Source organism: Glandiceps talaboti, chromosome 8, assembly GCF_964340395.1.
Source record: "Glandiceps talaboti chromosome 8, keGlaTala1.1, whole genome shotgun sequence".
Lineage (NCBI taxonomy): Eukaryota > Metazoa > Hemichordata > Enteropneusta > Spengelidae > Glandiceps > Glandiceps talaboti.
The window spans coordinates 25,181,726-25,209,702 of NC_135556.1; the positions used below are offsets into that span (position 1 = coordinate 25,181,726).

At 35.7% G+C, this 27,977-nt stretch overlaps 3 protein-coding genes across 12 annotated transcripts; all 3 read left to right on the forward strand.

The window, feature by feature from the left end:
* Positions 1-321: 321 nt before the first annotated feature.
* On the forward strand, positions 322-10,941 carry LOC144438533 (uncharacterized). Of its 4 annotated transcripts, none has more exons than XM_078127602.1 (10): positions 322-456; positions 723-997; positions 1,862-1,996; positions 3,588-3,766; positions 4,314-4,546; positions 4,907-5,164; positions 5,550-5,625; positions 6,177-6,720; positions 6,990-7,050; positions 7,703-10,939. In XM_078127602.1, the coding sequence occupies exons 2-10, from the start codon at positions 911-913 to the stop codon at positions 8,014-8,016; spliced, it is 1,887 nt and encodes a 628-aa protein (XP_077983728.1). In that variant the 5' UTR covers positions 322-456; positions 723-910; the 3' UTR covers positions 8,017-10,939. The 4 variants fall into 4 exon arrangements, with proteins under 4 accessions (XP_077983728.1, XP_077983729.1, XP_077983730.1 ...); XM_078127603.1 differs by lacking the exon at positions 322-456 and adding an exon at positions 488-567; XM_078127604.1 differs by lacking the exon at positions 322-456 and adding an exon at positions 527-563.
* An 806-nt stretch (positions 10,942-11,747) lies between these two features.
* Positions 11,748-18,848, forward strand: LOC144438650 (uncharacterized). Of its 3 annotated transcripts, none has more exons than XM_078127789.1 (9): positions 11,748-11,856; positions 12,159-12,296; positions 12,538-12,702; positions 13,762-13,940; positions 14,605-14,963; positions 15,515-15,727; positions 16,019-16,569; positions 16,807-16,900; positions 17,255-18,848. In XM_078127789.1, the coding sequence occupies exons 2-9, from the start codon at positions 12,216-12,218 to the stop codon at positions 17,560-17,562; spliced, it is 1,950 nt and encodes a 649-aa protein (XP_077983915.1). In that variant the 5' UTR covers positions 11,748-11,856; positions 12,159-12,215; the 3' UTR covers positions 17,563-18,848. The 3 variants fall into 3 exon arrangements, with proteins under 3 accessions (XP_077983915.1, XP_077983918.1, XP_077983916.1); XM_078127792.1 differs by lacking the exon at positions 11,748-11,856 and adding an exon at positions 11,928-11,976; XM_078127790.1 differs by lacking the exon at positions 11,748-11,856 and having other exon boundaries at positions 11,940-12,296.
* A 1,410-nt stretch (positions 18,849-20,258) lies between these two features.
* On the forward strand, positions 20,259-27,842 carry LOC144438625 (uncharacterized). Of its 5 annotated transcripts, none has more exons than XM_078127733.1 (10): positions 20,259-20,391; positions 21,267-21,406; positions 21,921-22,043; positions 22,428-22,600; positions 22,923-23,065; positions 23,976-24,167; positions 24,452-24,557; positions 25,752-25,935; positions 26,103-26,166; positions 26,608-27,842. In XM_078127733.1, exons 2-10 carry the CDS (start codon positions 21,317-21,319, stop codon positions 26,901-26,903), a joined length of 1,371 nt encoding a protein of 456 aa, XP_077983859.1. In that variant the 5' UTR covers positions 20,259-20,391; positions 21,267-21,316; the 3' UTR covers positions 26,904-27,842. The 5 variants fall into 5 exon arrangements, with proteins under 5 accessions (XP_077983859.1, XP_077983856.1, XP_077983855.1 ...); XM_078127730.1 differs by having other exon boundaries at positions 20,259-20,395; positions 25,749-25,935; positions 26,608-27,841; XM_078127729.1 differs by having other exon boundaries at positions 25,749-25,935; positions 26,608-27,841.
* Positions 27,843-27,977: the final 135 nt, after the last annotated feature.

The window sequence follows — 27,977 nt, forward strand, 5'->3', positions numbered from 1 at the left end:
TATTACAGGCGCAAGTTACACACGTTAATACATTGAGTTTGGCATAACGTTTCAGTTTTTAATTTAGGACAGAAAAAGCCACGGTATGTCATATTATCTTGATCATGAATGTGTGTGCGTGCGTGTGTGTGTGTGTGTGTGTGTGTGTGTGTGTGTGTGTGTGTGTGTGTGTGTGTGTGTGTGTGTGTGTCACGGTTGGAGTCGTTATCATGGAGCTAACACTTGGCAAATAAATTATTACAAAGGTTTACAATAAACACTGTCATGTGACTACTACACACGGGGTTTTCCCATTTCCATTCATGTTACTTGACGAAAACACTCGTGACAGTCACAATACGATTACTCAGCCTGCATGAACATTGTATCGTAGCTACTGCGTTGTCGTATCTAAATTCAGTAAATACAGGATTGACTTTTTGAACAATACCGGGAAAATAAGGAAGTCTTTTGTCGGTAAGTGGGATGTTTAATTTCTTAGTTTGGGTATGAACTCCCACTCATGAACATGTGGTGAACTGTTACGTTCAGTGTGATCAACCACACATGTATTACTACGATGAGTCAGTTAGTCGACAACTTTCTGCTTATACGTACTGGAGCAGTAGATTTTCGTTTTGCTCTCTTAAACTTCACGATGTACAGTTTTTGTCTTCAGAAATTAAGTAGGAACATTTATTTTCTCGCAATGTTTGACATTTCGACCATCTTGTATTTGACAGTGGCGACTATATGCTTGAAGTGGGAGACAGACCCTAAGACGTACCAGCTGAATACCGGCAGAAGTCGCAGAACAGCCGACAACGCACCGTTCGTCGGCTGTTGCAAATTGGATCTGTCTGCAAACATACCGAAATATCACTGGCGTTTTCCGCCGTAAGCTACAGTTACAGTTAATCTGACGACTATCATGAACATGAAAACGAACACAAACTTCGGAATGTTAACAACTGTACTGCTGGCCATCACGGTGTCTTCAACAAGCAGTGCTATTGAGGTAAGAGAAAGAGTTGTGCGTTGTCGTTGCTTCTTTAATGTTTTATCTTTTACTATTTTTATTGACAAAAATGTAATCATGATGGTGTGACAAGTAATGAATGTAATTACAACATTGATAAATTACATGTACTTGTACTTGTACTGAAAATGTACGTTTTCACAACTTGCGTATGTAATTTCATGCATGCCGTATGATTGCTTCATAATTGACAATTATTGCACAATATATATGATGTAGAACTCTTAGTCACCGGTACCAGTCCTCGGACTTTGAGACGTACATACATACATACATACCTGTGTAGAAAGCCTGCCTGTGTAATGGTGTATACGTTATTAAAGACGGTTACGTGCAGTGAATACTAATTTTTTTAAAGTCATATGACGATTACCTTACACTCATGTGACAAGATGGCATGCTGCCAAAGTGTTAAGCGGTGAGGCCAGGACTATTTTTGATCATAGACCCTACACCTTTCGTGTAGGGTCTATGTTTTGATGTAAATCGTTTAACCATAATTACATGTATGAATACGAATGTAGAAAGTCAATTACATGTATTGCCGTAGTAAATTATCCTTTGAAACTCTACATCAGTTTCTGGGATAGTAACTTTACATGTTCATACTACTGCAGTAGTATACTGCAGACACAATAAAATAGTGCGTTGTCATTTTTTTCTACGTGGAATCTTACGTTAGCCTTTGTTCACATCTTTCTTTGTACAAGTTTATATGAAATATGATTCGTATTTAGAATTTTGAAAAGTTAACAGAATGTGGAATATATGAATTATTAAAAATCAAATGTAAGAATTATATTGGTCATTTAACACTACCGTTTTTTTTTAAAAATATTTCAGACGATAACACAGGTAGCTAATATAACGGTTGACAAAAGATGCCCTGATATTGGAAATTACAAATTCTATTGGGATGAGAGTGAAGGGGAGTGTCAGAAATGTTTCGAATGCAATGCTGGTTCGGGTTTGAGTAAAGTAAGTATTTTATAATTATGAATTTTCAATTTGGAGTTATCCAAAAGACCAATTGCAGAACAGTCTTCTTTGATATTTCCAAATACATGTAAATGAAACTTGTCAGATTTGATACCCTAGTTTTGTAATAATGATACAAAATGTAGTTATTCCGTTATTAAAGGATCCTGTAAATGGACACACTAGTATGTATTTCCGTTGGACCAAAGATGAGTGAATTCTATCGATTTTATTCCCATACTATTGTATCTTATGATCACATTATGTCATTTGATGTTATTTCTTTACTCCATGCTTATTGCACAGGTAGTTCTCTTTTCAAAGAAAGCTTGTCTTCCATGGCAATATCTGCAGCAGTAACAATTTGCTTTGCTTGGTCACAGCTTTTATGCTAAGCTGCACTATATCGATTACAGGTGAGTATATTGCATGCATTATGTTAATATCCTTAGTATCGAGGGTTAGGGGTATTTGAATAATATCGTTGTGCCGTGTCTGATATTAAGATATCTCGGCTACTTGTTATATTTTGTTATGTTATTTTGTTTTCTAAGGTGTCCTATGTGGACTTATCAAATTATACAGTACTTAAATAAAATTTACAAAGAGCGACACCCAGTCCTCTGGCTTATAGAACACAGAGAATATCACATTACATAAATAAATAAATATCACATACGTCTCAATTGTAAATAAAGGTTTTCCTATGGTTAAAGGCCTCGTGTTAAAAGTTATTTTCGGTATCAATGGGAAATTTTATGTTGTAATTTATCGTATATGTTTATATGACTGAAGTTTGGCAGGAAAGTTATTATTTGATCCAGTAATGCTTTCCTGAGGTCCATGTATAGACTACAATGAAAGAGAAAGTGTACTTCATCTTCTGGGGAATTTCGACAAAAGTCACATTTCCTGTCTTCCACCTCCAAACTACAGAAATCTGTGTTTCTATTTTCTATTTGCTACTATTTGTAAAAGAAAAAAAATAAAGTATACCCCGGTATAGTCATTACGTGTTTACTGCAACGCCACTGACAATATTCAATGAGGCGTACAGCCAATCAGATGTTGCCAAGCTTGCTGTCTAAAACGCCAAGGAAACGGGAATATGGCCGCTCTACCGCTTAGTGCGTACTTATCACTGGTTTTTCTACATATCTGTATCTCACTCTGCATTTTAAAACTTTTTTAAATTTTGGGAATAAATCTGATCAATTTGCTTAAATTGTAGTGAAATCATATAAAGCTAATAGCTGACAAAATGAATGCCTTCTGGTTATTTTATTGATTCAGAAGCAAATACTTGGTAAAAATATAGCGCTACATTTGAGACATGTATTTTACACATATACGGTCTGACAAAAGGTATATCCAGGACCAGTTCTGAAACGTTAACCCACCCCTGTTTGTCACGTCTTAGAGGTTTCTATGTGAAATAGTGGTACTAGTATCTGGTGCGTTCCTTTCCTGCTTTCTATGTATACTTCCAACATCTCATTCCTATAACTAAATTGGTAAGTACATGAGCATAAATGTATTGGTTTTTAAATATTTCTGTAATGTTTATCACAACTTTCTAATATTTCGATAGAACTGTGGTAATGGCGACGGTAAGGATGCATACTGTGTAGAGTGTGGGGCAGAGACCTATTCATCTACCTTTGGTTATGATATGTGTCAACCATGTACATATTGCGGAGATGGAGTCGCTAATGTTATCCAAGAGTGTACCTCTAAAACAGATAGAATATGTGGTCCATGTAAGAGAGGGTAGGTAGACTGTTATTTTTCTATAACATTTCAACGTGTAACTTCCAAATTTCTAAAACGAGTGTGATTGTTTTTCTGAACATTTCTGTGGACGTCATCTGATGAATAAGTAAACAAATATCAGCGACAGGACAATTATGACTCGTCCTTGGAATCACAACTCCTAAATTTGTCAACACGTACATTGCATTTTGTTTTTAAAACGATCTCCGAGATTTTGAACCATGGCATCAATATAGGAATTACTTTCTTCGCAGCTTATATTGATTGATTGATTGATTGGTTGATTGGTTGATTGATTGATTGGTTGGTTGGTTGGTTGGTTGGTTGGTTGTTTGCTGATTGATTGATTGATTGATTGATTGATTGGTTGATTGGTTGGTTGGTTGGTTGGTTGGATGGTTGGTTGGTCGATTGATTGATTGATTGATTGATTGATTGATTGATTGATTGATTGATTGATTGATTGATTGATTGATTGATTGATTGATTGATTGATTGATTGATTGATTATAATTAAGTGAATCTCTAATCGTTTTGAACATAGGTACATTAAAGATGGCTACGGCAACTGTGAACCATGCAAAAACTACCCTCCCGGTATGTACAGTTATTGTGATGTAACAAGCGTCCAGCCTACACCTGAAGTAACTACCACAACTTTACCGGAAAACGATGATAATAATTATAAAACTAAACAACCTCTAATTACAGAGACCAACAAAGGAGAGGCAGTCACTAAATCCGTATTCCATCGAGATGATATTGACACTGACCACGGTAGGTAAATTTGAAACGTGTGACAATGCATGGTCTAAAAAGAAACAATACGTCTAGGAATTTTCGTCTGCTCTCAAGAGAGGATAGACAGGATTCTCGACAAAGCTCACTTTATATACACTTTATATCGAGTAATTTATTCGTGAAAGAAAGCACAGGTGCCTAATAAATTTCTGCTGAACTATTTCCAGTTTATGAACCAGCAGACACCAGGTAGATGAGCAATCAGTGTGGATTCTGACGAAGGAGACCTATCATTACTTTTTTAAAACACCATCTTAAAATCAAGATATAGACAGTATAGAACTATATTGGTCATGGCACACATGGAAATATAAACTTCTGTTATCTGTTTTATAGATGACAATAGAAAGGAAGAAAAGGTTGACGAAATGGATCGACGTGAAAGTAACAAAGAGGCAAAGGGTCATTTTGATTCGATATATATTATAATTATCACTACTCTGATATCTTTTGGTTTAGTAACAACAGTTGTATATGTTGTTACAAAACGACATGGATCGAACTCTCTCATTAACAGAACACGAACTATTTCTCTGACATCCATACCAGATGACAGAAAGTCGACTGGAGCAGAGTCATCTAGTCAAGCTACAGGTTTGAATGACTCATTTTTCTGTCTTCCATATAATTTATTTTTATTATCCAAGATTTCAAGGTGATAAGCATAGGTAATGAGTGAAGATAACATAATTATTATAGTGAAAGTGTAATGTTTCTTAATCAATTTCCAAACATTATTTCTTAGCATGACTGGTTGGGAGCAAAATCTTAACCTTTACTTGTCATGATTATGTTGAATGTATCCCATAATTTGAAATCGATGACAGTGAAAATACAAGCGATGTAGTCACTACGATAGTAGTGATGACACCCATTGGTTACGGGTATTTTCTGGCTAAATGAATCTTTTATGCTTTTGCTAAAAAATCATTCATATTATCAAAAGGCTAAATTGGTTGTTTATTTTTCTGATTTTTAGCGAATCATAAGAATGGTATTGTCGATAACGCTACATTTGGAAAACTTCTTCAGACCGAAGGTGCTCAAAATTACAGGTAGGAAACACATAAAGTGTTATTTAGACCAGTCTTCAAATGTTTTTGCACTCAATTCTATCATATCCTTAGGGAGCCTGCAGTAATTACTGATGAGGAGGGCAGGGGAAATTGATAAGGTATCGTATTTTACAAATCGGTTCTCGGGGATGGTAATATTTTAGAATAAAGGAGATCTTCTTTGACACATTGTATTATCTAACTTTGCATTATTTTGTGATTTTGGCATTCCATCGCTGCCACCGGTTCTACGTCCCTTTGCTCTCCGTTTGCTGTCTTTACCGCTAGACGGCGTAGTGGTCGTAGATATGTATGCCCCTACCCTCGTTCGTATTCAAGGTGTTACCCCTTGTCTTCCAATGTGGAGGGATTCACTAATTTGCCTTGATGGTCTGTCTTGTGTCGATGTAATATCTGTTGACGGGTCTGAAGAAGATTTTATGTGTTTTTATATGCAAACAAGTTATTTGAATTCAATTCAATTCAATTCAATTCAATTCAATTCAATTCAATTCAATTCAATAAAATACAACAAAATAATTTACTTGCAGTAATGTAGAGGCCATTCGAAGCAATCAGGGAGAATTTCATGAAGATACAGACCAGTGTGTGACTTCTGCACAGGTCCAAACATCTAGTCACATCGTGAATGAAGAAAAGAAACGTAAGAACCCAATGAAAAAGAATAAGAAGACTACAACATGCACTAATTTGCGTGTACCTGACAGAGTTTTCAGACGAACACGCTCAAAATCAGGAGACTCTGAACCTGGTGAAGGACAACAGTTACTGTCCGAAGAACATATGCATGCAAATGATGCCTTAGATGAAGACGAAGTCTTTGGAAGTTCTACAGATAATCCGTGTAACGACCCTCATGCAATTGAGAACAGTAACCAAGCACATCATATTGTTGATATCCTCAACAATGATGGAACAGTGAAAGCATCTCTTCCAAATCTAGCCGTATCATCGAAAAAAGCGTCTCTAATGGTTGATGAGGACCAGGAAGCTATCGGGGTAGCTAAGAAAAATTCTGCCACAAAGGATAGAGATGGGATAAAACAAGTCTTAGATATGAATGACGATCTTCAGGTGAATTACAATTAATGAAACCTATAATTGCAAGTACTAGTCACTTGTTATTTTGTGCCACGGTGTTATATCTATATAACATTTATTTTGAATTGGTAGTTTGTCGTACACTTTCACAGAATGTAGTCCGCGTTTTATTCTGAGATTAACTTAAAACAACGTTTTCTGTCAATGTAATCAGTACTTACACGATTTTATAGTGTGACAAATATGACATATGATTGACAAATTTAACCAACCATTCTTGTTCATACTAATCAAATTTGTAGGAAAAGAAGAGGAAAAAGCAGTTCTCAAAACGGTTGGCTACAGCTCTGGAACTTGCAAATGGTAGGTATAGATAAATTTTGTAAATTGGAAATATGTTAATCAGAAAGTTTGTTATATAATGTACTTCATTTTCTTTAACTACAGCGAATATATGAATGCACATCACGTGATCTAGCATAATGAAGAGTCGAAGATATTTAGAGATTTTTGTCAATATCTGAAAAGTCATGAATCTGATTTGCAGTCATTGCACAGAGGTAGACTCTCTCACAGTCCTCACTGGCTTCGCTAATTTTTTAATTTACTTTGATCAAACAGCGAGTCCAATCTCAGATCACAAGATTGGTCTACGTCTGAGGTCCAGTCTCCTTGTATGTTGCTCCCTCATCAGTTATTTAAGAAAAAAGACCCCCTTTCATACAAGGACCGTGGTAATACAAACCATTTCCTGGTGCCTGGTCCCAGTTCGCCTTCCACCACTGTGTGTAATGGCTTGACTTATTAACAGACGAGGGGGCATAATACAAGGGGATTGGACCAGCTGTTCAATCAAAGTAAGAGAATTTGGCAAAGCCATTGAGGACTGTGAGAGAGTCTAGTATAGAAGTAAATACTAGTATTATAGAGAGAGTTGCATAATTTCAATGTTGAGTATTTGGTTTCATATTCCACCAATGATTCAATTCACATGCAATGTATGTTTGATTTGTAGACAAGCCACTGACAGACCTATTTAATGATGAAAGTGCCTACTATGATGTTGTATCCTTGTTAACACCTTCATTGGACACGGGTCACAAAAAGTACTACCAATCTTTACTAGCCGAATTTAAAATTCCACACAAACACTGGAACAGATTCAGAGGACCGAAAGACCTGTTAGAACACGTGCATTCCAGTCTGACTGAAGGGAAACGTGACGTAGCAAGACTACTGGCTGCAGTTAGAGCGATTGATAGGATTGATATAGTCTATTATCTCATTGAATGGATCTTCAAGATATATGAATATGAAACAGAATTGTAAAAAGAAATCAACTGTTGCAATATCACCATAAAAAGTACATAATTTACCAGTAATTTGAGTGCAAATACACTACTCGCCAATACTTTACTGCGTGGCACAAATGTCACACATGACAGTAAACATATGCTAATCCTTTCAGTAAGAGACTGGGGGCCAATATGGCCGACAATTTATTTTATTTAATACTTTAACCTATGCAAAAGATGACAATGCTTTCTGTTAGAATGTACTTATTTATATTATAAGTTGTTTTTCATATTTTGACAGCTTTAACAGACCGTGTAACTGGATAATTTATATTGTAGTTTTACATTATTATATTATTGTAGTATTCAGGCACTACTCCCATAGTTGTATCATCAGAATCAATCAGTATTATGCCAGAATAAATAAGTTTTTATTAAAATGGAAATTAAACTGTCAAATACAGATGCATATAAGCAACAAACAGATATTACTCTCCAATATTTCTTCATTAAACTGACTCAAAGATGAGTGACATAAGGGGTCTTGGCAGTACGAGTCGTAGACGAGTAGTGATATCTTAAAGATTTGATTCATATTTCGAGCTGCGCAGAATCTATGATGCAGTCGCACGTTGTTGTGGCGTAGAACGATCAGGGTATAAATTCCATATTTTCTGTTCGAACTGATAAGTTAACTTGTGCATAATATAATTACAATTCATATTTACATATAATTAAATGTTATACTATGGGTCTCGTGAAGTACTTTTACTAATTGTTTTAGCTAAATATCTATTTCAAAATGTATATATATTTTAAATTTAACTTTACCAGTAACTGTATCTATCATCGTATCCCTGGATTAATTGCCTGTTGGAAAATTGTACTTACATATATGTTTAAATGATATTTCAACGCAAATAGCCATACAAGAAAAGAATGACTATGGGTCATTAGAGTTAAATATTACGTAAAACATTTACTATAATATCAAATTGGAACTTAATGTATTCACATATGATGACGTATGTATTTATGAAGACGAGACTTTATTAATGTGATACACAGGGTTGCTATATCATAAAACATTTTAGTCGTCTACAATCGGATAGTGACTAATTGTGTATTTATATAAAGCAATTATATTAATTATAATATTTAATATACAAGATTACAAGATATAATCAAATATATAATAATTATGTCTAACCAGTGACGCACCGTTATAATACAAACCTATTGAGTATTGATTTTTCATTTGTAGGAACCTCTTTGTTGCATCTTTGTTTTGGAATATTTTATGAAAGATATTTCATAAACAGTAGCTAAGTTATACTGTACCTAAGTTATCCAGTAGCTAAGTTATACAATAGCTAAGTTATCCAGTAGTAAAGTTATACAATAGTTAGGGTTATAATGTAGCTAAGTTATACAGTAGTTAAGTTATGCTGTAGCTAAGTTATACAATAGCTAATTGATACAGTAGTTAAGTTATACTGTAGCTAAGTTATACAATAGTTAAGTTATCCAGTAGTTAAGTTATACAGTAGTTAAGTTATGCTGTAGCTAAGTTATACAATAGCTAATTGATACAGTAGTTAAGTTATACTGTAGCTAAGTTATACAATAGTTAAGTTATCCAGTAGTTAAGTTATACAGTAGTTAAGTTATTCAATAGCTAATTGATACAGTAGTTAAGTTAAACAGTAGGTAAGTTATACTGTAGCTAAGTTATACAATACGAGCATTTCACGCATATACATAGATGGACAATTTCAAACTCTGGTTCAGAAATGGAACATTTTCTCGCAACTTGGTTATGGAAAATTGCAAGTCACTTAAATGTAGTGCTAATACTAGTTCGAAATGCATTGCAAATAGTTGCATTTCATAAAGGTCATCACATCCTTTATACTGCATATAGTGTAAAAATAAACTGCATAGTAAGTTACTTTGAATAGATTTACTTTTCAGATGAAAAGACAACTAAAACCATCAGGTTGTCCAAGTTATTGACATTTTAGTGGAAGTTACCGTTCAATTTACTAGATACGGTTATAAAGACTATTGACTGCCTCTTATTGCATTTGACTTTTAGTTGGTTTTAGTTAACAGTGTTGTTTTATTTTATATTGTAAGTTGATAGTTTGTTATTTACTTTGTTCAATGGTTAATTATATATCTTTATGATGTTATTTATATATATATATATTTGGTATTTATGATTATACAGTATAAAGTGGAGTTATTCTTGGGATGATTGTGCTTAGCCACAGACACGGTGACTAGATGTTTGATCTTCTTGCAAAGTTCAAAAGGGTAAACATAAACAAAATTAAGGAGCACATTAGGTTCTGTATTATTGTCACTGTTGTTAGTCATAGAACTTGAAATGTTACCATGTTTTAACTCTCCACACTGTTTGAAAATTGAAACTGGAAGACGACAACGCATTGACAGAGTCGATCGAATTTGTGTTCTTTATGACTCAAATGAAAGATGACTATCACTTCCTGTTGATAGGTGTAATTTATTTTGCCAATGCTAGGTTCAAGTATAATCCACAGTATTTTTATTCTTCGCCTTCATATGAAAAAGTTACTGAGCTCAGTGTTTTCATCTTACCAATTAGTTGATTTACAACCTTTCTGAAGCTGAAGCAAATGAATTGGAACTGTAACCTTTAACCGTATTGTGTTTTTGTTCATAGTGATTTGTATTTTTTGGCCAATGGCCTTTGAATACAATAAATGACCTTAAGATTCGATTACACAAAAAACAGTATACATGACAGTAATCATTAAAATGTCACAATATTGCACACATCTGAAGTTACGTACATGATATTTTATATACTACCCAGGGGTTAATGCCAATCTCGATAAAATCACACTTAAAGCTTGCGCAGTTCGATTATTGAAGGGTACATTAAATAACCTTGGGCTTTTTATTTTACTCATAAAGAGCTCGAGTCTTGATTTGGTAGAACCATTGTAGAACGATACGTAAACGTATACAAACAAACAAACAAACAAACAAACAAAAATCTCCAAAGGGGTTATTTGTGGTAAAAATATAAAGAGAAATGCAAATATAAAATTGTATGTAATTTACCATTGGTTGTGACGTCATGATTGAGATTGTCCTGACATACTTACTACACGGTGTGTTTTAACGTGTGTTTACAGTGTCAGAGGATATTAAGAGTTTCTGAACGGGGAGTCTAAAGTATTCAATGAGTGTTTGCTACCAACGACTCAATATCATGCCGGCCATGAGTGTTCCACGTGTTGAATTAGCACAACCCAGCGTGTTCATATACTGTAGTTCACGTGTTCAATTAGCGCAACACAGCGTGTTCATATGCTGTAGTTCACGTGTTATAGGTATATTAGCATGTATGTAGAGGGTATTCCCCCTGGCTTTAATCCAACACTGCGTCACAACCATGTACAGACAGAGTATTGCACTTCGAATACGTTGAGGATTTTGTGTACGGATTTATCATAGCTGTAATAATAACAACAGAGTTATGTATTTCATTAAACCCTCGAATATTAACAATATAACCCCCCCCCCCCCCTAATATCGTTCTGAAGCCAACGAGAATTCAGACAGAAAGTTTTGATTAGAACCAAATCACCGTATCAACACTCTACTAACGGGCTATTTTGTCATGTTCGATGATGTCAATATTGGGTGATTTCCCTCTTCATGAAAGTACATTTAAATCACAGAGTAGTAGCACAGTTGTTAACATATATGTCGCAGTTACAATCGGGAAGGTTCTTCATCTCGGATTGCTAACATACAGCCAAGTTCATACATGTGAGGGTGACTCAGAGTTACGTAATATCCAACGCACTTTCACAAGGTATGTTTATTATTCATGCATTTACAAACCATACCATGGGAATCTCAGAAAACTTTCCCATTCTGCTTGCACTGGTGTGTTGAGCAAATGCACCGTACCCTTACGTACTCAAGCCGAAATGTACTCTCAACATTGATTAACTATATTAAATTGTCCTGTTTCAGTCCTCTGCATATCGCGAGTTTATCTTTGACTCTAGTCTCATACTTATTAAAAAGTGTAGAAAAAAAACAATTGACTTTCAGAAATTCATTTTAAAAGGTGAACTCTGGTAACAGTATCTCTTACATTGTTTCTTGCAGGTCTGTTTTTTCTAAGCTGGTAAGCCAAAAGATTACGAGCATTAAAAGACGGCCACAATGACAGTTTTTGAACGACGAACACATCGAATGACACTCAGCGTTTTATTCATCTTGCTTGTAGGGGTGATAAATTGTCAGGTGTGTATATATTTATTGAGATATTCTAGTCATAAATAACTCATGAGAAACACTTTATTTTGTTCTTTATACATTTAAATAGATCAGTGTCAGATAAGATTTTAAGTTCAACCTTGCAAGACACAAGCGATGTCACACTAAATGCAAAATGTCTGTAGTAAACGGTTTGAAATGTAATTGGTATTGACGACAACAAAATCGAAAGTTTATGTTTACATGTTCGCCATTTCATATTTGTTAGGAATCTGGCCCTATACCTACAGAGCAGATTGACCAAAATGTTACTACGTCTCTACCCGAACTGGTTTCTTGTCCGGATGAGAAAGGGTTCAAATTTTACTACGACAGTGCACGGAAACAATGTAGAAAATGTCCGAGGTGTAACCGTGGGTATCAACAGAACCAGGTGAGTACGTAAAGTGCGGCAATGGCTACGCAGCTGTGTTGAATATAACGACATAACGTGAAGGTTCAGCAGTAAACCACCTGTTAACATCATATCATGGAGCTTCTTTCCAACTGAACAAAATAATCAAGAATCAACGGCAGCAAAGCGTTCAACCTGTAGTGCACACTATGGTATCTATCGTCCCAACTCCATGTCCAAAGTTAAATTTATGCTGTCAAAAAACTCCGGCACAATAGAATAAGGGTAGAATTGTAGGTGCGTCATTCCATGACCTCAAGAAGTTGGCTCAAGCCCAAATGCAGGACAGGTCATAACGTTGGATGCTAATGCGCATGCGTGCACACTGTCCTCACATGAACTTTTCAGAAAAGTTTCCCCAGCTGTACGCAGTATCATATTTGTTTAAGCTCTATTGTAAGCCAATGGGTTTCTTCTCTTGATAATTTTCTCATACGTGTTTTGGTTTAATTTTTACATCTGCGCTCAGGAATATATCCTTAGGTGAGTAAAACAAATATCACTTTGTACGGATTAAACCTGTATCTGCTCCTCGAGACATTCGTAAAACATTGTGACCTTGATATTGACATTAAATGGAACATTATCGTTGCGCCCCCCCCCCCCCCGCCGATCCTTGAAGTAGTTGCAATTATTGAAATTCTTGAATTATGTTGTATTGCTCCTTTTTACTCTATCGTAATTCACTGGGTTACCATAGTGCATGTACATTGAATCAATGTGTACATACAGGATATGACGTAGTGCCGTCACGTGTTAGTATAATCTAAGGGAGCCGCCATGTACGTAAGACCGGCGGGAGGGAAGGGGGTCGAAGGAATTATCGAAAGACCGTTGAAAATGTGAGTAACATCCTCTCTCCCTCCTACAATATGTTTTTAATCCCCTGACAAGCATAATTAACCCCCGGTGTATCATGTGGAATTTTCGAGTGTACATTATGACGTTACCCTAAATGACGCTTAGAGGTGCAAGCAATTGCATATCAAAACATCTATAAACAACACAAACATTCAATACCAAATAATTTCTGTTCAGGAATGTGGTAATGGCATTGGTGAAGGAACTGAATGTGAGTTATGTCCGTTTGGAAGCTATTCTGACAGATACGGATATACCAAATGTAGACAATGTATCGTGCACTGTAGTAATGTCCTGTACTTAGCACTAAAGTGTACTCGCCTGCATGACAGAAAATGTGGACCATGTAAACCAGGGTGAGTGATTTACATGTAATTATCCTGTAATGTTTATCGTTGAGTAAATGGATGTACAGACGTACATGTTGACTTTTTAGGACTAATTTGATCTATTGTATATTATTTCCCTTTATTCAATTCCACGGTAATATTTGAACAACAATGTAGGATAAAAATCTGTTTTCTTTTAGTTAGGCCTCATACCCCCCCCCCCTTCTAACATAATCAATAAATTGTTTCAGACAGGACAGTTAATTTTGACCAGTATTTAGTAATATCATGTAGTACTATGAATACAAAACCCTAGTTCCCAACACGTATTTAGTGGCATGTATTTCCTATTACAACCACAATTCTTCCATTTCTCGATTTGACGACATTTTAAAAGAAATAATTGTATCTAGTGGTACAAAACATTAAAAAGTAAAATAGTTTTTGTCAGATATCAATATCTAGGCACACGTATTATCCGTCGACCATTCCAAATCGTATCACTTGAGATTTTCTTTTGAGATATTTTTGCGAACTATTCTGTTCCTGATGCATGAAGTCTTCTTTCTTTTAATCATTGACAGTTACTGTAATAAAAAATATTCATATCATACCCATTTCAACAACAGAATCAAAGTTGAGAGTGTGATTCGTTGTCATAATCAGAATCCCCCCTTCATCTCTTCCATAGTTATTTCAAGAGTATATTCAATAACTGTGAACCATGCCACTATTATGACCATAAAGACGCCCCTGGTTGTCCTCTTCCGACTGACCCTCCACCGTCAACTCAGGTCGACCACTCACCTTCGTTATCCTCGTCGTCATCACCATCATCATCATCACGACGACCACCACCACCACCACAACAAAACAGTGACACAGTAAAATCCACGTATACGAAGGGAAAAAATAATGTGGGTGTCATCATAACCAATACACGCGGTACTGTCACGATACTACCAACTACAAGATCGAACAGAGAATCCTCCGTGGTACCAGCAAGGAAAAACGAACCAGCAGAGGTGGATATTGACATCAAGGAATTAGGTACATAAAGAGATAAATTAACTATACAAGCTAATAACCCTCGCCCCCCCCCCCCTCACTTCCATCCCGATACATCTTGAACTTTTGGAGTTCAGTAGAAGAATTATGTATGCTATAGTATATAGAAATGTGACAGTTCGGCTATTGGTTGGTGATTTGGATGCCTATGCCAATGTTCGCTCCCTTTGTCTCCCAAAATATCTGTTTTACTTTTTAAGACGGCATTTAATATTGATAAACATTTTACTGTAACGATGGAACGATATGGATCAGCGTCACAAGTCTATGAAGTGTCCCGCAATAACCACACTATACATTCAGGATATCTCCCTCTCTCAAAACGTTACCTGGATCCAACATAATAGTGGATGACACACTATTCAATTAAGATATCTCAAACTTCAAGTCACACGTTATGTTATATTACATGATCTGAAAATAGTAATATTTTTATGCTGCAAAGACTGTTTAGTTTTTATCACTCTACAAACTGCTTTCTAACATCTCATACATGGCTGCAATTAAAAAACCTTATGAATTCTATCTTGCAGAAGCTAAGGAGGAAAGTGGTTATCACCTAAAATCAAGTATAGTAACACTTCTACTGAGTGCTGTTGGGTTATCAATACTCTTAACTGCAACTGCTTCACTGGTTGCCTGTGTATGCTATCACAAAAAATGTCAACACTATTATCGCAATGCTCCTGTGGCAGATCCAGATGTTTCTGACCCAGGCCCAGGAAATGAGAAAGGACAAGTTAGATGTAAGTTAATTTGTCAATATATTTATGTCTAATCCATGGCATTTCTTAACTTAAATTTCTCAACAGTTTCGCAATTTATTAGGGCACATTCAGTTACTACAAGGGGGGGGGGGTCAAGGGGCGTCTGTTGTATATAATGTGTTCCAAAAGTGGCAACTCTCAATTTCCTTTCTCTAAAACATGACCCCTCGTTTATTTGGATGTTAGTAAATAGACTCATGATCAGATTACCAATTGTCATGCCAGAGCAATACGGTTAATACATTTTGTACGTCTGTGCCCTTTTTTCAGTGTGCACTCAAACACAGACAGTTTTCTTTGACAACTCGAAGAACACAGGATTCAAAACCGAATGTGTACCAAATGATCATGAACTCCGGACTATCGCAGAAGGCCTCAAAACCGATGAACCCATGGTGACAACAACAGTCATTCATGAGAAGAAAACAGAGGCGCGAGGAAGTCCAAGCAAGAAAAGAAAATTTACCTCTGACTTAGGTAGACGACGTTGCAGATCACACTCTGGCAGCTCTGAAAGAGATGAAATAGACCCATTACTCGAAGAAGATGAGTCATGTGAAGAAAGTCATCGCACTACATCAGTGTTCAACTTGGAGAATGCTACGACTGAACGCAATCCAGAGAATGATCATAGTATACTTCAGAATCAGGGAGTTGATGCTCAGTCATATAGTGAACCTACACCCGGTGGCAACATTTCAGTTTCGTCTTACGGTACCAGCGGGGTACAGACAGCCATGATAGTAAATCAAGATACAGGAATCCAAGTTCAGAATTGCCATCACCAGCTTTCCTATAACGACGTCGATTTTAATAGTCAGGTAATTTACATATTCTGTTTTACGAAACCATTATTTATGTACATCAAAGGAGTCAAGTGACATATGATTAATACACGATGTACCACGTAAGCCATTGTTGATGTTCCATATCACCACTAAACTAACCACTAACCACTAACATCGTCATAAAGAAAAGATACTGTGCAAACAAAAGAATGCTTTATTTATTTATTATGATGAATTTAATTAATAACTGTGTGATACTTTATTTAATAGGAAAACAAAATTAATGGGGCAAATGAGGAGAGGCGGAGGAAAGAGCATATCCAACGACAAGAGAGATCCCAACAAGTGTTGAAAAAGGCTGAAGGTAAATACACGTGTAACATTTTTGAATTTTGTTCAAAACACAAACTTAAAGATTTGACCTGAAATTTCAAGTAAAAAATTCAAGTTTGTGTTTGGAACAAAAGTTCGATTCAATACTATGTTTTACCAACACAGATGAATTTCCATTTAGGTAAATACATGTATTTGTTTTGAAAATGTTGCGTCATCAAACTTTCTAAAGTAGCTGTGGTTCATTGAATGCTTTTCTGAAACAGTAGATGTCGTACTATCTTCTCGCAGGCTATAACACGAATGATACCTATGAAATATGACTTCTCAGCACAATTGGGAAATTTCCTTAAGTTGATAACATATAGCGTTTGTCTCGTTACAGGATTTACAATCACTGATCTCATGAACGACTGGAGTATGAAGGAGATTGTTATTGCACACTTGAGTCTTCCAGCTAACACCAGATTGGATGAAACACCAATCAAGTACTACCCGGACCTAGCTTTAGCTGTTGGAATTACAGACACTCAAAAGAATATGTGTAAGGGACCATTAGACGTGTTGGAATTCATGCAGAAATCGATGACACACCCAAGAAATATTGCAACACTTATTAAAAAGGTTACCGAGATCAGAAGATTCGACATTGCTGACAAACTAGAGGAGTGGGTTTTGGCAAAAGCCAATTAATAAAAGAGTGTTGAGAATGACTTAAATTTGTTGTATTGATTCCAAAATTAATCAGCAGCAACGCACAGCTTCCGTTCTTCAATAGGGGTTCCAAATGGCCATTGACCAACTGAGACACAATGTTTTCTAAATTCTAAATACTTTCATGAACCCACCTTGTATCAAATTGGTGTAGACTTTTGCCCTGAAAAAAATATGTCAGCATAGCTTACACAAGTTTACGTTTGTGCATTTATTCTAAGACCTTGATGCGGCAGTGGGTGCATCAAAAAGTACCCCATCAAGTCTTTTATTTGGAATGCTTCATTAACTGTTATGTCACAGCTCTCTCCATTACTAGTGACGATCAGATATCTTTTAACGATGTACAATAACATGTGTTATTCCTTATATAACACAGATAATTTGTGCAGAAAAAATGTTTAGATATTGATCCATGCCCTTTATGACGTTCAACAGTCTCCGTTACACCTAAAGGAACACACCAGAACTAGTTGCATCTATAAGGTGTAAGTCCAGACACATTGTCCATTTGCCGGACAGCTACGCTAATTCTCGCCATGACAAAAGAATTTGAATTTACAAGAACTGACAATGTCAAGTTCTGACGGAAAGTTGTTTACTTATGTGGCGTCATTATGTTGTATTGTATGTATTACATTTACAAATGTCATACCACATATGGAGTCTTTAGCGACATTCTCATGTCCAAAAATAATCCAGAACCCATGGTGTAACATTGCTTTGAACGACTGTATTTGACTAGATTCAAATATCATTTAGTACCCAGGACAGCGATGTGGAAATGTACTTTATTATCACATATTGTATTACATGTATGCATAGTTGTTCTGGTTAGTCTTCGCTGTATTGCTAGACGTCTGTATATAATATGTTTTTTTTACAGATGCATAAATATTGCTTACTTCTTATTTATCCATTGTTATTTTCTTTGTAATTACACAGAATTTATCTTTTCAGTAAAACTTTTCTACTTTTGTACGACTAAGTATGTTTAAGTTTATATCATTTTGTCAAACATTACTGACATTGACTCCAGTGTTTTAACATGCGTTTATGCTATGACATATCTTTTTGATACCACAATATATGTTATCAAGTAAAGAAGATAGGAGTTGTGTATTCCACTCTGCTTGAACAGTTACGGAAGTATTGTGATCAACGAGTATCTTGTCTTTGGGTCGAAGTAATTACACAAAAATAAGATGTAAAATAAAATAAAATTCTGACCTACCTACCCTATTTTCTGAAGTTATATGTTATCGGAGACAAACATTTTTCTTAATATATATCAGAAATAAAAGGTATGTATGCAAACTATGTTACTCCTTTCCCTTCTTAAAAAAGTTGTGATGGTTGTTCAAATAATTACTATGTTCGTATTCTTTCATAGTATGATATTTGGGGACTGGTATAAATATAGTGTGTTATACCATGCACGAGCCAAGTTGAACAAAAAATATGGAATATATACTCTGGTCGTTCTACATCTCAACAACTCGCGTCTATGTCACGAAAACGCGTGTCTACGTCACTGGTTCTGCTGTGTTCGAAATATGAGTCAAAAACGTTCAAAACTACCATTACTTTTCCTCGATCTTTCTTTGATGTTAGTGGCGCTGGTATAATTATGTTATCATCCAATATATTTTTCTTCGTTCAGTCGGAAAGTACTCGTGATGAACTAAGGGCTATCGACACTCGTCTAACGACTCGTAGTGACAAAGGCCCCTTAGGTCACTTATATTTATTTTGGTTGAATGAAGAAAAATATTGGGGAATAACATCTTATTAACCTATTAGTTGTTATATCTAAAGATTGCAATTGTTTTATGATTTTCTATGTGGGATTGAAATATTTGACAGTATCAAGTGGATCACCAGTTCATGACTAACACACAATGTCATCACTGTAGCAGATAAGGTTGATTTAAGGCTCCAGTTCAGATTAATTTTAAAATTTAGGTCTGAAAAGGGTTGTTTGGTGGAGCTATATGAAAAGTTGGTCAAGGACCAAAGAATGACCCTGTATAATACCCATGGCTTCACTAACAAGATAACACTAATGTGAGAACCTGGAATGGAATCCTTGGCAGCTATGCCGTCTCATCACTAACCAACACTATCATGCAATGTATTACGACACCCTAGTTACACTGACGGACAGACAGTAAAAAGACCTCACCTATTGACCTTGATTTGACATTTACCAATGTCATGTACTCATACATGTCGCCATTGTTTTGAAAGATTCTTGTAAGCAGTATCATAGGTCCAAATTTCTATTCATCGGAAAACAGTGTGCAACTATGAAGTCGTCACATCTCAAGAAATCTCTTCATCAGATTCTTACTTAGCACACCTAAAGTTCTATTCGTGATATTTTTTGGTGTTTAGAATAAACTTTAGATCAGACTTTTCACACATGTCCTGTTTGTTCACCAGTGATTCCTTCTCAACTCTGTCAGAATTGGCAACCATTTTTTTTCAATCATGACCCTTCTCGATCGACATGACGTATTTTCGTAATTATTGCAATTACCATTTCGTGACTCAACACCTTTTCCAAACAACGCCCCTTTGTAGTCCCGCTCAAGGACACCTGGGGAATTCCCATTCTCAAAACGAGGCACGAGCTATTGAAATAATCACGTCACACTAACGTCATATCTCGCCGCCATAGCTAAATTTGGCAACTCGAGCGTGATACACACAACCACTAGTCACGGGTAACCAGACAATGGTTGGATACTGTTCAGCCTGATTTGTGTTTGACGTTCAAAGATCTAGAATGAAAACAAGCACTTGGTAGGTGAGTTTATTTATATACATGCGGAAGAGCGCAAACTTGAAGCGTTCGTTCGTACTGTATAAAGTTTTAAAGTTGTTGTACGATACGTTTCCACGGTTGTAAATGCTTGAGAGGGGTGACACACAGTAACAAACACTAGGACCTTAATATTTTATTATGGTACTGTTCCTTCCATCCACGGAAGTTATGGAAGTTATTCAGAAAGAATACACGGAATTTGTAAGTTGCACCGTTAACAACACACACACCCGGAAGTTGTTAACTCGTCGCACACTTTGGACTGGGACACCCTTTTGTAATACATGTCGATTTGTCAGTCAGTCCACAGACAAGTAATTCATAGCTACCTGACGGAGACTATAAAAACAATAGGTTTCTTTATTCACCAATTTCACCTTATTGCTTTAAAACAAAGGCAAGGACACTTTACGTAGCTGTAAAGTGTACGTGTTTACTTATACCTAAAGTTTATCACGTGAACTAAGTGGACCTATAGAAAACGTTCTTTATAGTTCCGCGATAGGTCAAAAACCTCGTAGCATTTATCTTAACCACAACCAAAAGAAAATGGTAAGGAAGTATACAGATTATTTTGAAGTTTGCTCTGGTTTGTAGAGCGAAAATACAATTAGAAGAGGTAATATAGATAAACTGTGTACACATTTACTGCAGGTTACCGTGGGTGAATAACACAAGATGTCGTGCACGTGAACCCAGTCTAATTATTAGTTAACCTCATAACGCCTGACACCCGATATTTAGGGTGTAATTACATAGAATCACAGAAACCAAGTCATTAAAGGGTTAATATAATTATATTTACGTCATACGTGGGATAATTATTTTATTTTTGCCATTATGTTTTTTTCAGATATATGCTCTAACATTCTTTAACTTTTATATAAAGAGTTGACCATCACTATGAAGACTGTGCCGTCCATAATTTGCGATACTGCTGAATTCAGAGTATACTCAATTCTGATATTGTTTATCCTGTACATTTCAACACAGGTAATGACGAAGTCTTCTTCATTTCAATGTGGTCATTTAAACGAGCAATTATAACGGGGAAATATAAAGTTGAACAATCGATTGATTTGTCTGGAAAATTGCCAATGGAACGTTGGGCAGTAAACTATGAAATACAATGTGTATTTGATTTTCTGATTATTAGCAGATTGTACAAACCCGTTGCCTGATCTTAAGAAGCTCGGGCTTCAGTAGGTAGAAGAGAAGACGGGTATTTCAAATCAGTGTACTTTTAATGTAAGACATCACTGTTAAACTGTACTCAATGCATTGTTTATGGGATGGGGTAGTATACATGTAATTAATACATACTATGGTCTAACATGGCCTTACAGAAGATCATAGACATATATATTTGGTCAGATCTAGAGGCTGTAACAATGCACCAACTGAGAAAAACAGTATTTACTTGTCGACAACAATATATCTACTGCAATACTCGCCCACAGCTCTCACATATATAACATAGTATGATAATAATGTGATATTATTGCAGACAGTGCAATGTACAAAACGTGATGATTGTGTCAATGTCGATGGCTACAATATGTATTGGGATGAACGTACAGAGTCTTGTAAGAAGTGCCTGCCTTGTAATCCAGGCTATGGATTGGACAAGGTATGTGTTGTATGCATATTTATGTTATTTCAACAAGAGTTCTTACACGAAACCTGAAACAAAATGTCGTCTGCTCGACGACAATCTTACCAAAGTTTTACATTCTATCGTCTGACTCAATACAATTTGATAGTAGACCTTTACTGAGAGGCTGTTCTAAATTCATTTTAATCTAGAATATATCGTGGTCTAACATGGGACCAATCTAAGTAAGTTCATGTTGGTCTGAAATGAAGGTAATAGTGTTAAAATCCGTGCGGCCTGGGGCTCAGCACGAGGGTTTCACATGTCACTAAACCAGCGGGCAAATCCCCCCAGTCGAAGTGTTGAAGTAATCAAAAAAAAAACTTTAACAGTTTTCATCCTTTTGCTGTTTGTATATAGCCATGTGGCGACGGAGAAGGCATGGATGCTAAATGTGTGGAATGTCTCGCTGGTTTCTACTCAGACACCTATGGCTACAAGCAGTGTAGGTCGTGCCAAACTTGTCCACATGCCAAAGTTTTAAAAGAATGTACCACAAGAACAAACAGGGTGTGTGGTCAATGCGATCCTGGGTAAGAAAACATTAATTTCAATTACAATGTAACAATCACAAAAATATCATATCTGGAAGAAAGCCGATCAAAAGTTCCTATCCACTCAATATAAGACAACACAAGTAACGAACATTTCTACGTCTCACACTACCAACACTTTGTTTGTGATCTGATCTGATCTGAGTTACAAATTAATATGTTAAAAATCGTGGGACTGGATGGGATGGGGTGGGGTTAGCTTTGGAGTGAATACAATTATGGTTTTCAGAAGAGACATTTTCCATCATTAACGAATCATACATGTATTTACACTTACTAATTAGGATATTACAATTCTTAGATTTTATAAGCATCACATTTATGGAACTTGTGAACCGTGCATCACCAAAAACCAGGATGGGTGTACAGAATACACGATTAATGGTACTGATAATCTAACAATTCCAACACCACGGATAGTACCAGTCATTTTGAACGACGAAGGTAAATTAAAAAACGTGCATTTCTTACAAAGCTTTGAAAGGGGAGGGTCGAAATATGAGTCTACGATTTGTGTGGGGGGGGTGCGCCATTTTAATTCTCATCCTAGAAAATCGATTTTACTTTTAATGGATGTTTACCCCTAAATACAAAATGTCAAATGAGAAATGGAAGAATTGTTGCTATTTGAAAATAAAGTAAAGTGTCAGCAAAAGAACTATTTTTTACTCGCTGTATACTGGCTTTGTATTTATAGCACTATATACTGATTTGAAATTGAGTGTGTGGTTTGAAGCAATTTTCAATTTTTGCCTAACTTCTGAGGCCTAACTTATATAATTTAGTTTTTTATCCTACATTGAACTATTGATCTCACCCCTAAGGATGCAAGCTTCAATACATGTACACCAACGATAACAATTGATGATGTAGTAAATGATTTATCTTGATCATTTGCATAATTGATTATTTTGATAATTAGGCAATATCTTAAGAATGCAAGTTTCATATGTCATACAAAATTGGTACACGCATCGAAATCTTTACGAGGGACATTCACTATTATTCAGTTTAATACATCTTGTACGTTACCTCAACGAAAAAAATATACTTCAGCTTACAAGAATATCGTGTAATCAACTTTAAGTTGTGATTTAATTTGTTTACGCCGAAATATTCCCAGTCTTGTATCGTAGAAGCCTTATTACTCTAAAAGAATCACCTGGTGACATTTCAATATTGTAATGAATTGAATTGAACACTGGCAAATTCCAAGCCAGATGTTACAACTTTTGTAGGTATTATTTTTCTAGAGGGAAGACAAATTGACAGGTTTTGTATTATTTTATCCTAATACAAGAGAATGTTGGATCACCCAATATCATGTGTCTCCTATATTTCACATGTCATATAGGTAAATCACAGGACAACAACAATAGCACTGAGAATAACTCCGATGGTTTATTGTATGCAGCTATAGTTCTACCCATAGTAGCCATTGTACTCATTATTGTACTCCTCACCATTATCCTGTATATGTGTAGAAATAAGGCAGAAGGAAGACAACGACAAGACGTAGAGGGAAGTGAAAACAGTAATAATGAAAGTAAGATATTAAGTTTATATTGATTTAAATTGTCAAAGTTAGATTCATTAAAATTGTACTCGTTCTTTTATAACCTAAGCGATCGTGAGCAGAAATTCACACACATGTGAAACATACATGCATCCCTAATATTCCAGTCAAATAGAATTTTACATTGTATGTGTACAGTTTAGCATATATGATGATAACGACAGAGGTTGGTACTTTTTATTATTTTTATTACGATTATTACATTTTCACTTTTAAAAAAAACACAAAAAGAAGTTTTGCATTTTTTTATCTAGGAGAAACAAGACTCGGTGTAAATGGATCGTCAGCTAACACTACTGAAGTGAATGAAGGATTTACTCCTGGATGCACACCAGATATGAACAGACTCACAGCGCAAAGGTAAACGTGACAAAACGTATCTCTTGCGATGTTTAACCTTAATATCAATGTCAAGTCCAAGCTTTGTTGATATCATGCATCTGTCTGTGCTAACAGGATTGTACATTATATACCACCAACGTTGAGAGTGTCGATTCCAGTCTGAAATCAATCATATTAACGTCGTCGTAAAGGAGTGTCTACAAAGCATACCAGATCATAACAAAACATAACAGATCATATGCATAACGCAAAGACGTGAAAAGTGTAGGACTGAAATACTGTATTCTTTCCAGCATTGCGTCATGGGAGTCAGCAGACATGTTTGTGCCTTTGTCTGTGTGTCTCTGTGTGTGTGTGCGTGTGTGTGTGTGTGTGTGTGTCTGTCTGTCTGTCTGTCTGTCTGTCTGTCTGTCTGTCTGTCTGTCTGTCTGTCTGTCTGTCTGTCTGTCTGTTGCTGAGGCCCCTGGCCCTCGAGAAGATTGGTTTTAACCCAACTGGGGACCCTCATTTTAATAAAGTTTAATAAAGATATGCATTAGGTGAGCAATGTATATTCATTTCTCCTAAGTACAGTAAAACGTCGATTATCTGAACGTACTAAGCTTCAGATAAAATACATACATATTTATTGTTCATCGAATACATATGTGTGTGCACGAGACAAAGCTGGGCCAGTGGTTCGGACAGTGAATTTGAAAACAAACGGCGTTTCTTGGCTAAATTATAAAAGGACTCTCCAGAACCCAAATAAAGTTTATGAAAATGCCTTATTTCCTGGAGTGTAGTGGAGATGGTGTTCTCCTCTACAATGTAAGTGGCTACGGGTTGCGGAGTAGTCTCAGTTACCCAGCCTCTCTTGCCGTTGAGGGCATAACCCCTATGCCCTCAATGGCAAAGAGGCTTGGTAACCGAGACTTGCTGCTGAGAGGTAACTATCGCAGCGACACCAACGACTGCATTTCACAGTCTCGGACTTTAATAGCAGGCATTCCCCGCTGTATACATGAAATACTATATATTGATACCACTCTGTAAATAGTATACATCGAAGAAATGCCAGCGTACATTGAAATGAGATGGAACGGAGAATAAACGATTGTTAAAGTGGACCTTACAGTTGATCAAATATTTTTTTTTTATTTTGGAATTCAAACTTGAGTAATTCAAGTAATACGCGTGTTCCTTATATTATCCCTATTATATTTACAGCAGCAATGTTCTAAATAGTCAACCTGAAGAAGTGAGGCAGAACGAAGAGGGAATACCATTATTGGCAGTTAAGGTAGATAACACATCGAATCAAAGTAGTACAGCGGACACATCATCAAGCGATAGTGACACTGACAACCGTGTCCCTGAAGCAACAGGTGGTTCTCCTACTTCTCCACCTACACAGGTAATGTATTAAAACTATTGCTTTTATTTGTTATAGTGTTCGCCTTTTTCATTACATCTTGAGATGTGTGGTTTCGAGTATGGGTAACCAGAGGTACACGAAGACATATCTGTCATATATATTTCACATACTTAAATTATGTGTATGATTTAATATGATTTTAACAGGATGAATCTGTAGAAGATACAGAACTCAAAGAACGAAGGACTAGAGCTGAAGAGTTAGCAAAAGGTATTGTATGCACTTATTAATTTATTATGTATGCATGTAAGCATATATGTATGTATGTATGTATGTATGTATGTATGTATGTATGTATGTATGTATGTATGTATGTATGTATGTATGTATGTGTGTGTGTGTGTGTATGTATGTATGTATGTATGCATGCATGTATGTATGTATGTATGTATGCATGCATGCATGCATGCATGCATGGATGTATGTATGTATGTATGTATGTATGTATGTATGTGTGTGTGTGTGTGTGTATGTATGTATGTATGTATGTATGTATGTATGTATGTATGTATGTGTGTGTTTATATATATATTGTGTAAACATTTAATTTAATTGACTGTATTATGTTGTGAATACACAATCACACATATTTTATGAAAGTATACGTCTAATTGACTGGAATATAATTTTCAAATCATTTGCCAATTTTAGGGAAATCCATCAGTGAAGACATATCGTATGAGAGAAAACAAGAAATATATAAGCGTTTAAAGACGCCACCAAAAGATTTTCGGTTTTTAGCGTCTCGCGTTGGAATGAGTAATATTGATATTGACAATTTAACAGAACCAGAGCCTGTCCTTCAGTTTATGCATACAAGTATGGAAGGTAAACGAGACATAGCAAGACTGATAAGTGAACTTTTGAAATTGCCAAGATATGATATCGTTGATGAAGTTTTGTGTCCCCTTTTCATTACAAATGACACGGAGGAGCAGAAAGACTAACTGTCGATTACATCATTGTTTTGAAAACTTCTTCTTGCATCTTTGAAATAAAGATTACTAAGCAAATTTATTCAAAGACACTTACGTCATACGTCATACAACTGGTCTGTCAAGTTAGTAATAACTGGATAGATGTTTTGAAAGTAACCCAATTTATAAAACATTTCTAGTTACATTGAAATATTGTGCTGTAACATTTTTAACGCATATTTCATTGTTCACCTTAAATGGACATAGCAAAGTCATGCCATACTGTGACATACGTTTATATTTTCATATATATTTGAAAAGTTCAAAATAATTATTTTGCACACAATGTGTTTAATCGTTGAGCTTTTTCCATTCCTTAAAAGGCTCACATGAACAACACGTTGATTTATATCTGTATATGTGCCATAACGTCGTAAATTTGATAGACGTGTGGTTTTTTCTTCAAATGACAATCTATCTGTATAAACGATAGTCTCGGATTAACTTTAGTTCCAAACTCAAACTTGAACATATTTACCTGAAATGTTCGACTACACACTTCAGTCTTTGTCATCAATTTGACTCATTATTTGAAACAAGTGAGTCTAATAAGGGACCTATGACCCCTTGTTAGGGTCACGTGTCCGTAAGGTCACGTGTATTGAATAGTGGATTAATCTGTTGTCAAAGACTGAAGTGCGCAGTCGAACATTTCAGGTAACATTTTTTCAAGTTTGAGTTTGGAACAGACGTTTGTTGTTTTTTTTCAATACATTTTTACATATCACCTTTGTTTGATTTCTCATCCATCCTTTACGCCAAAAACGATAAGATTACTGTATTCCGAAAAGTTTCAAATGTTGTTTTATGTGATTATTAGTGGTAATCTTAATATTGTACAGAAGTGTACTACTATTTTGCGTAATAAAGTCCCTTTTTTAAATTGTGAAATAGAAATGCTAAGTTCATCATTTATACAATCACTTGTTGGAAACTAGGAATTGAGAAATCTATTAAAGAAATCGTTTTTTGTAAGATTTGATGTGTCATGAAATGAATGCTGTATATTTTCTGCATTGTCGTAAACCACACCCTCTTTTACGG

Coding starts and splice junctions, on each gene's coding strand:
- LOC144438650 (XM_078127789.1), top strand. CDS start 12,216: ATGACAGTTTTTGAACGACGAACACATCGAATGACACTCAGCGTTTTA. Junction 14,964..15,514: donor TATTGACATCAAGGAATTAG/GTACATAAAGAG, acceptor TCTATCTTGCAG/AAGCTAAGGAGGAAAGTGGT. Junction 16,901..17,254: donor AGTGTTGAAAAAGGCTGAAG/GTAAATACACGT, acceptor GTCTCGTTACAG/GATTTACAATCACTGATCTC.
- LOC144438533 (XM_078127602.1), top strand. CDS start 911: ATGAACATGAAAACGAACACAAACTTCGGAATGTTAACAACTGTACTG. Junction 3,767..4,313: donor TGTGGTCCATGTAAGAGAGG/GTAGGTAGACTG, acceptor TTTTGAACATAG/GTACATTAAAGATGGCTACG. Junction 7,051..7,702: donor AGCTCTGGAACTTGCAAATG/GTAGGTATAGAT, acceptor TTTGATTTGTAG/ACAAGCCACTGACAGACCTA.
- LOC144438625 (XM_078127730.1), top strand. CDS start 21,317: ATGAAGACTGTGCCGTCCATAATTTGCGATACTGCTGAATTCAGAGTA. Junction 22,601..22,922: donor TGTGGTCAATGCGATCCTGG/GTAAGAAAACAT, acceptor TACAATTCTTAG/ATTTTATAAGCATCACATTT. Junction 24,558..25,748: donor AACAGACTCACAGCGCAAAG/GTAAACGTGACA, acceptor TTATATTTACAG/CAGCAATGTTCTAAATAGTC.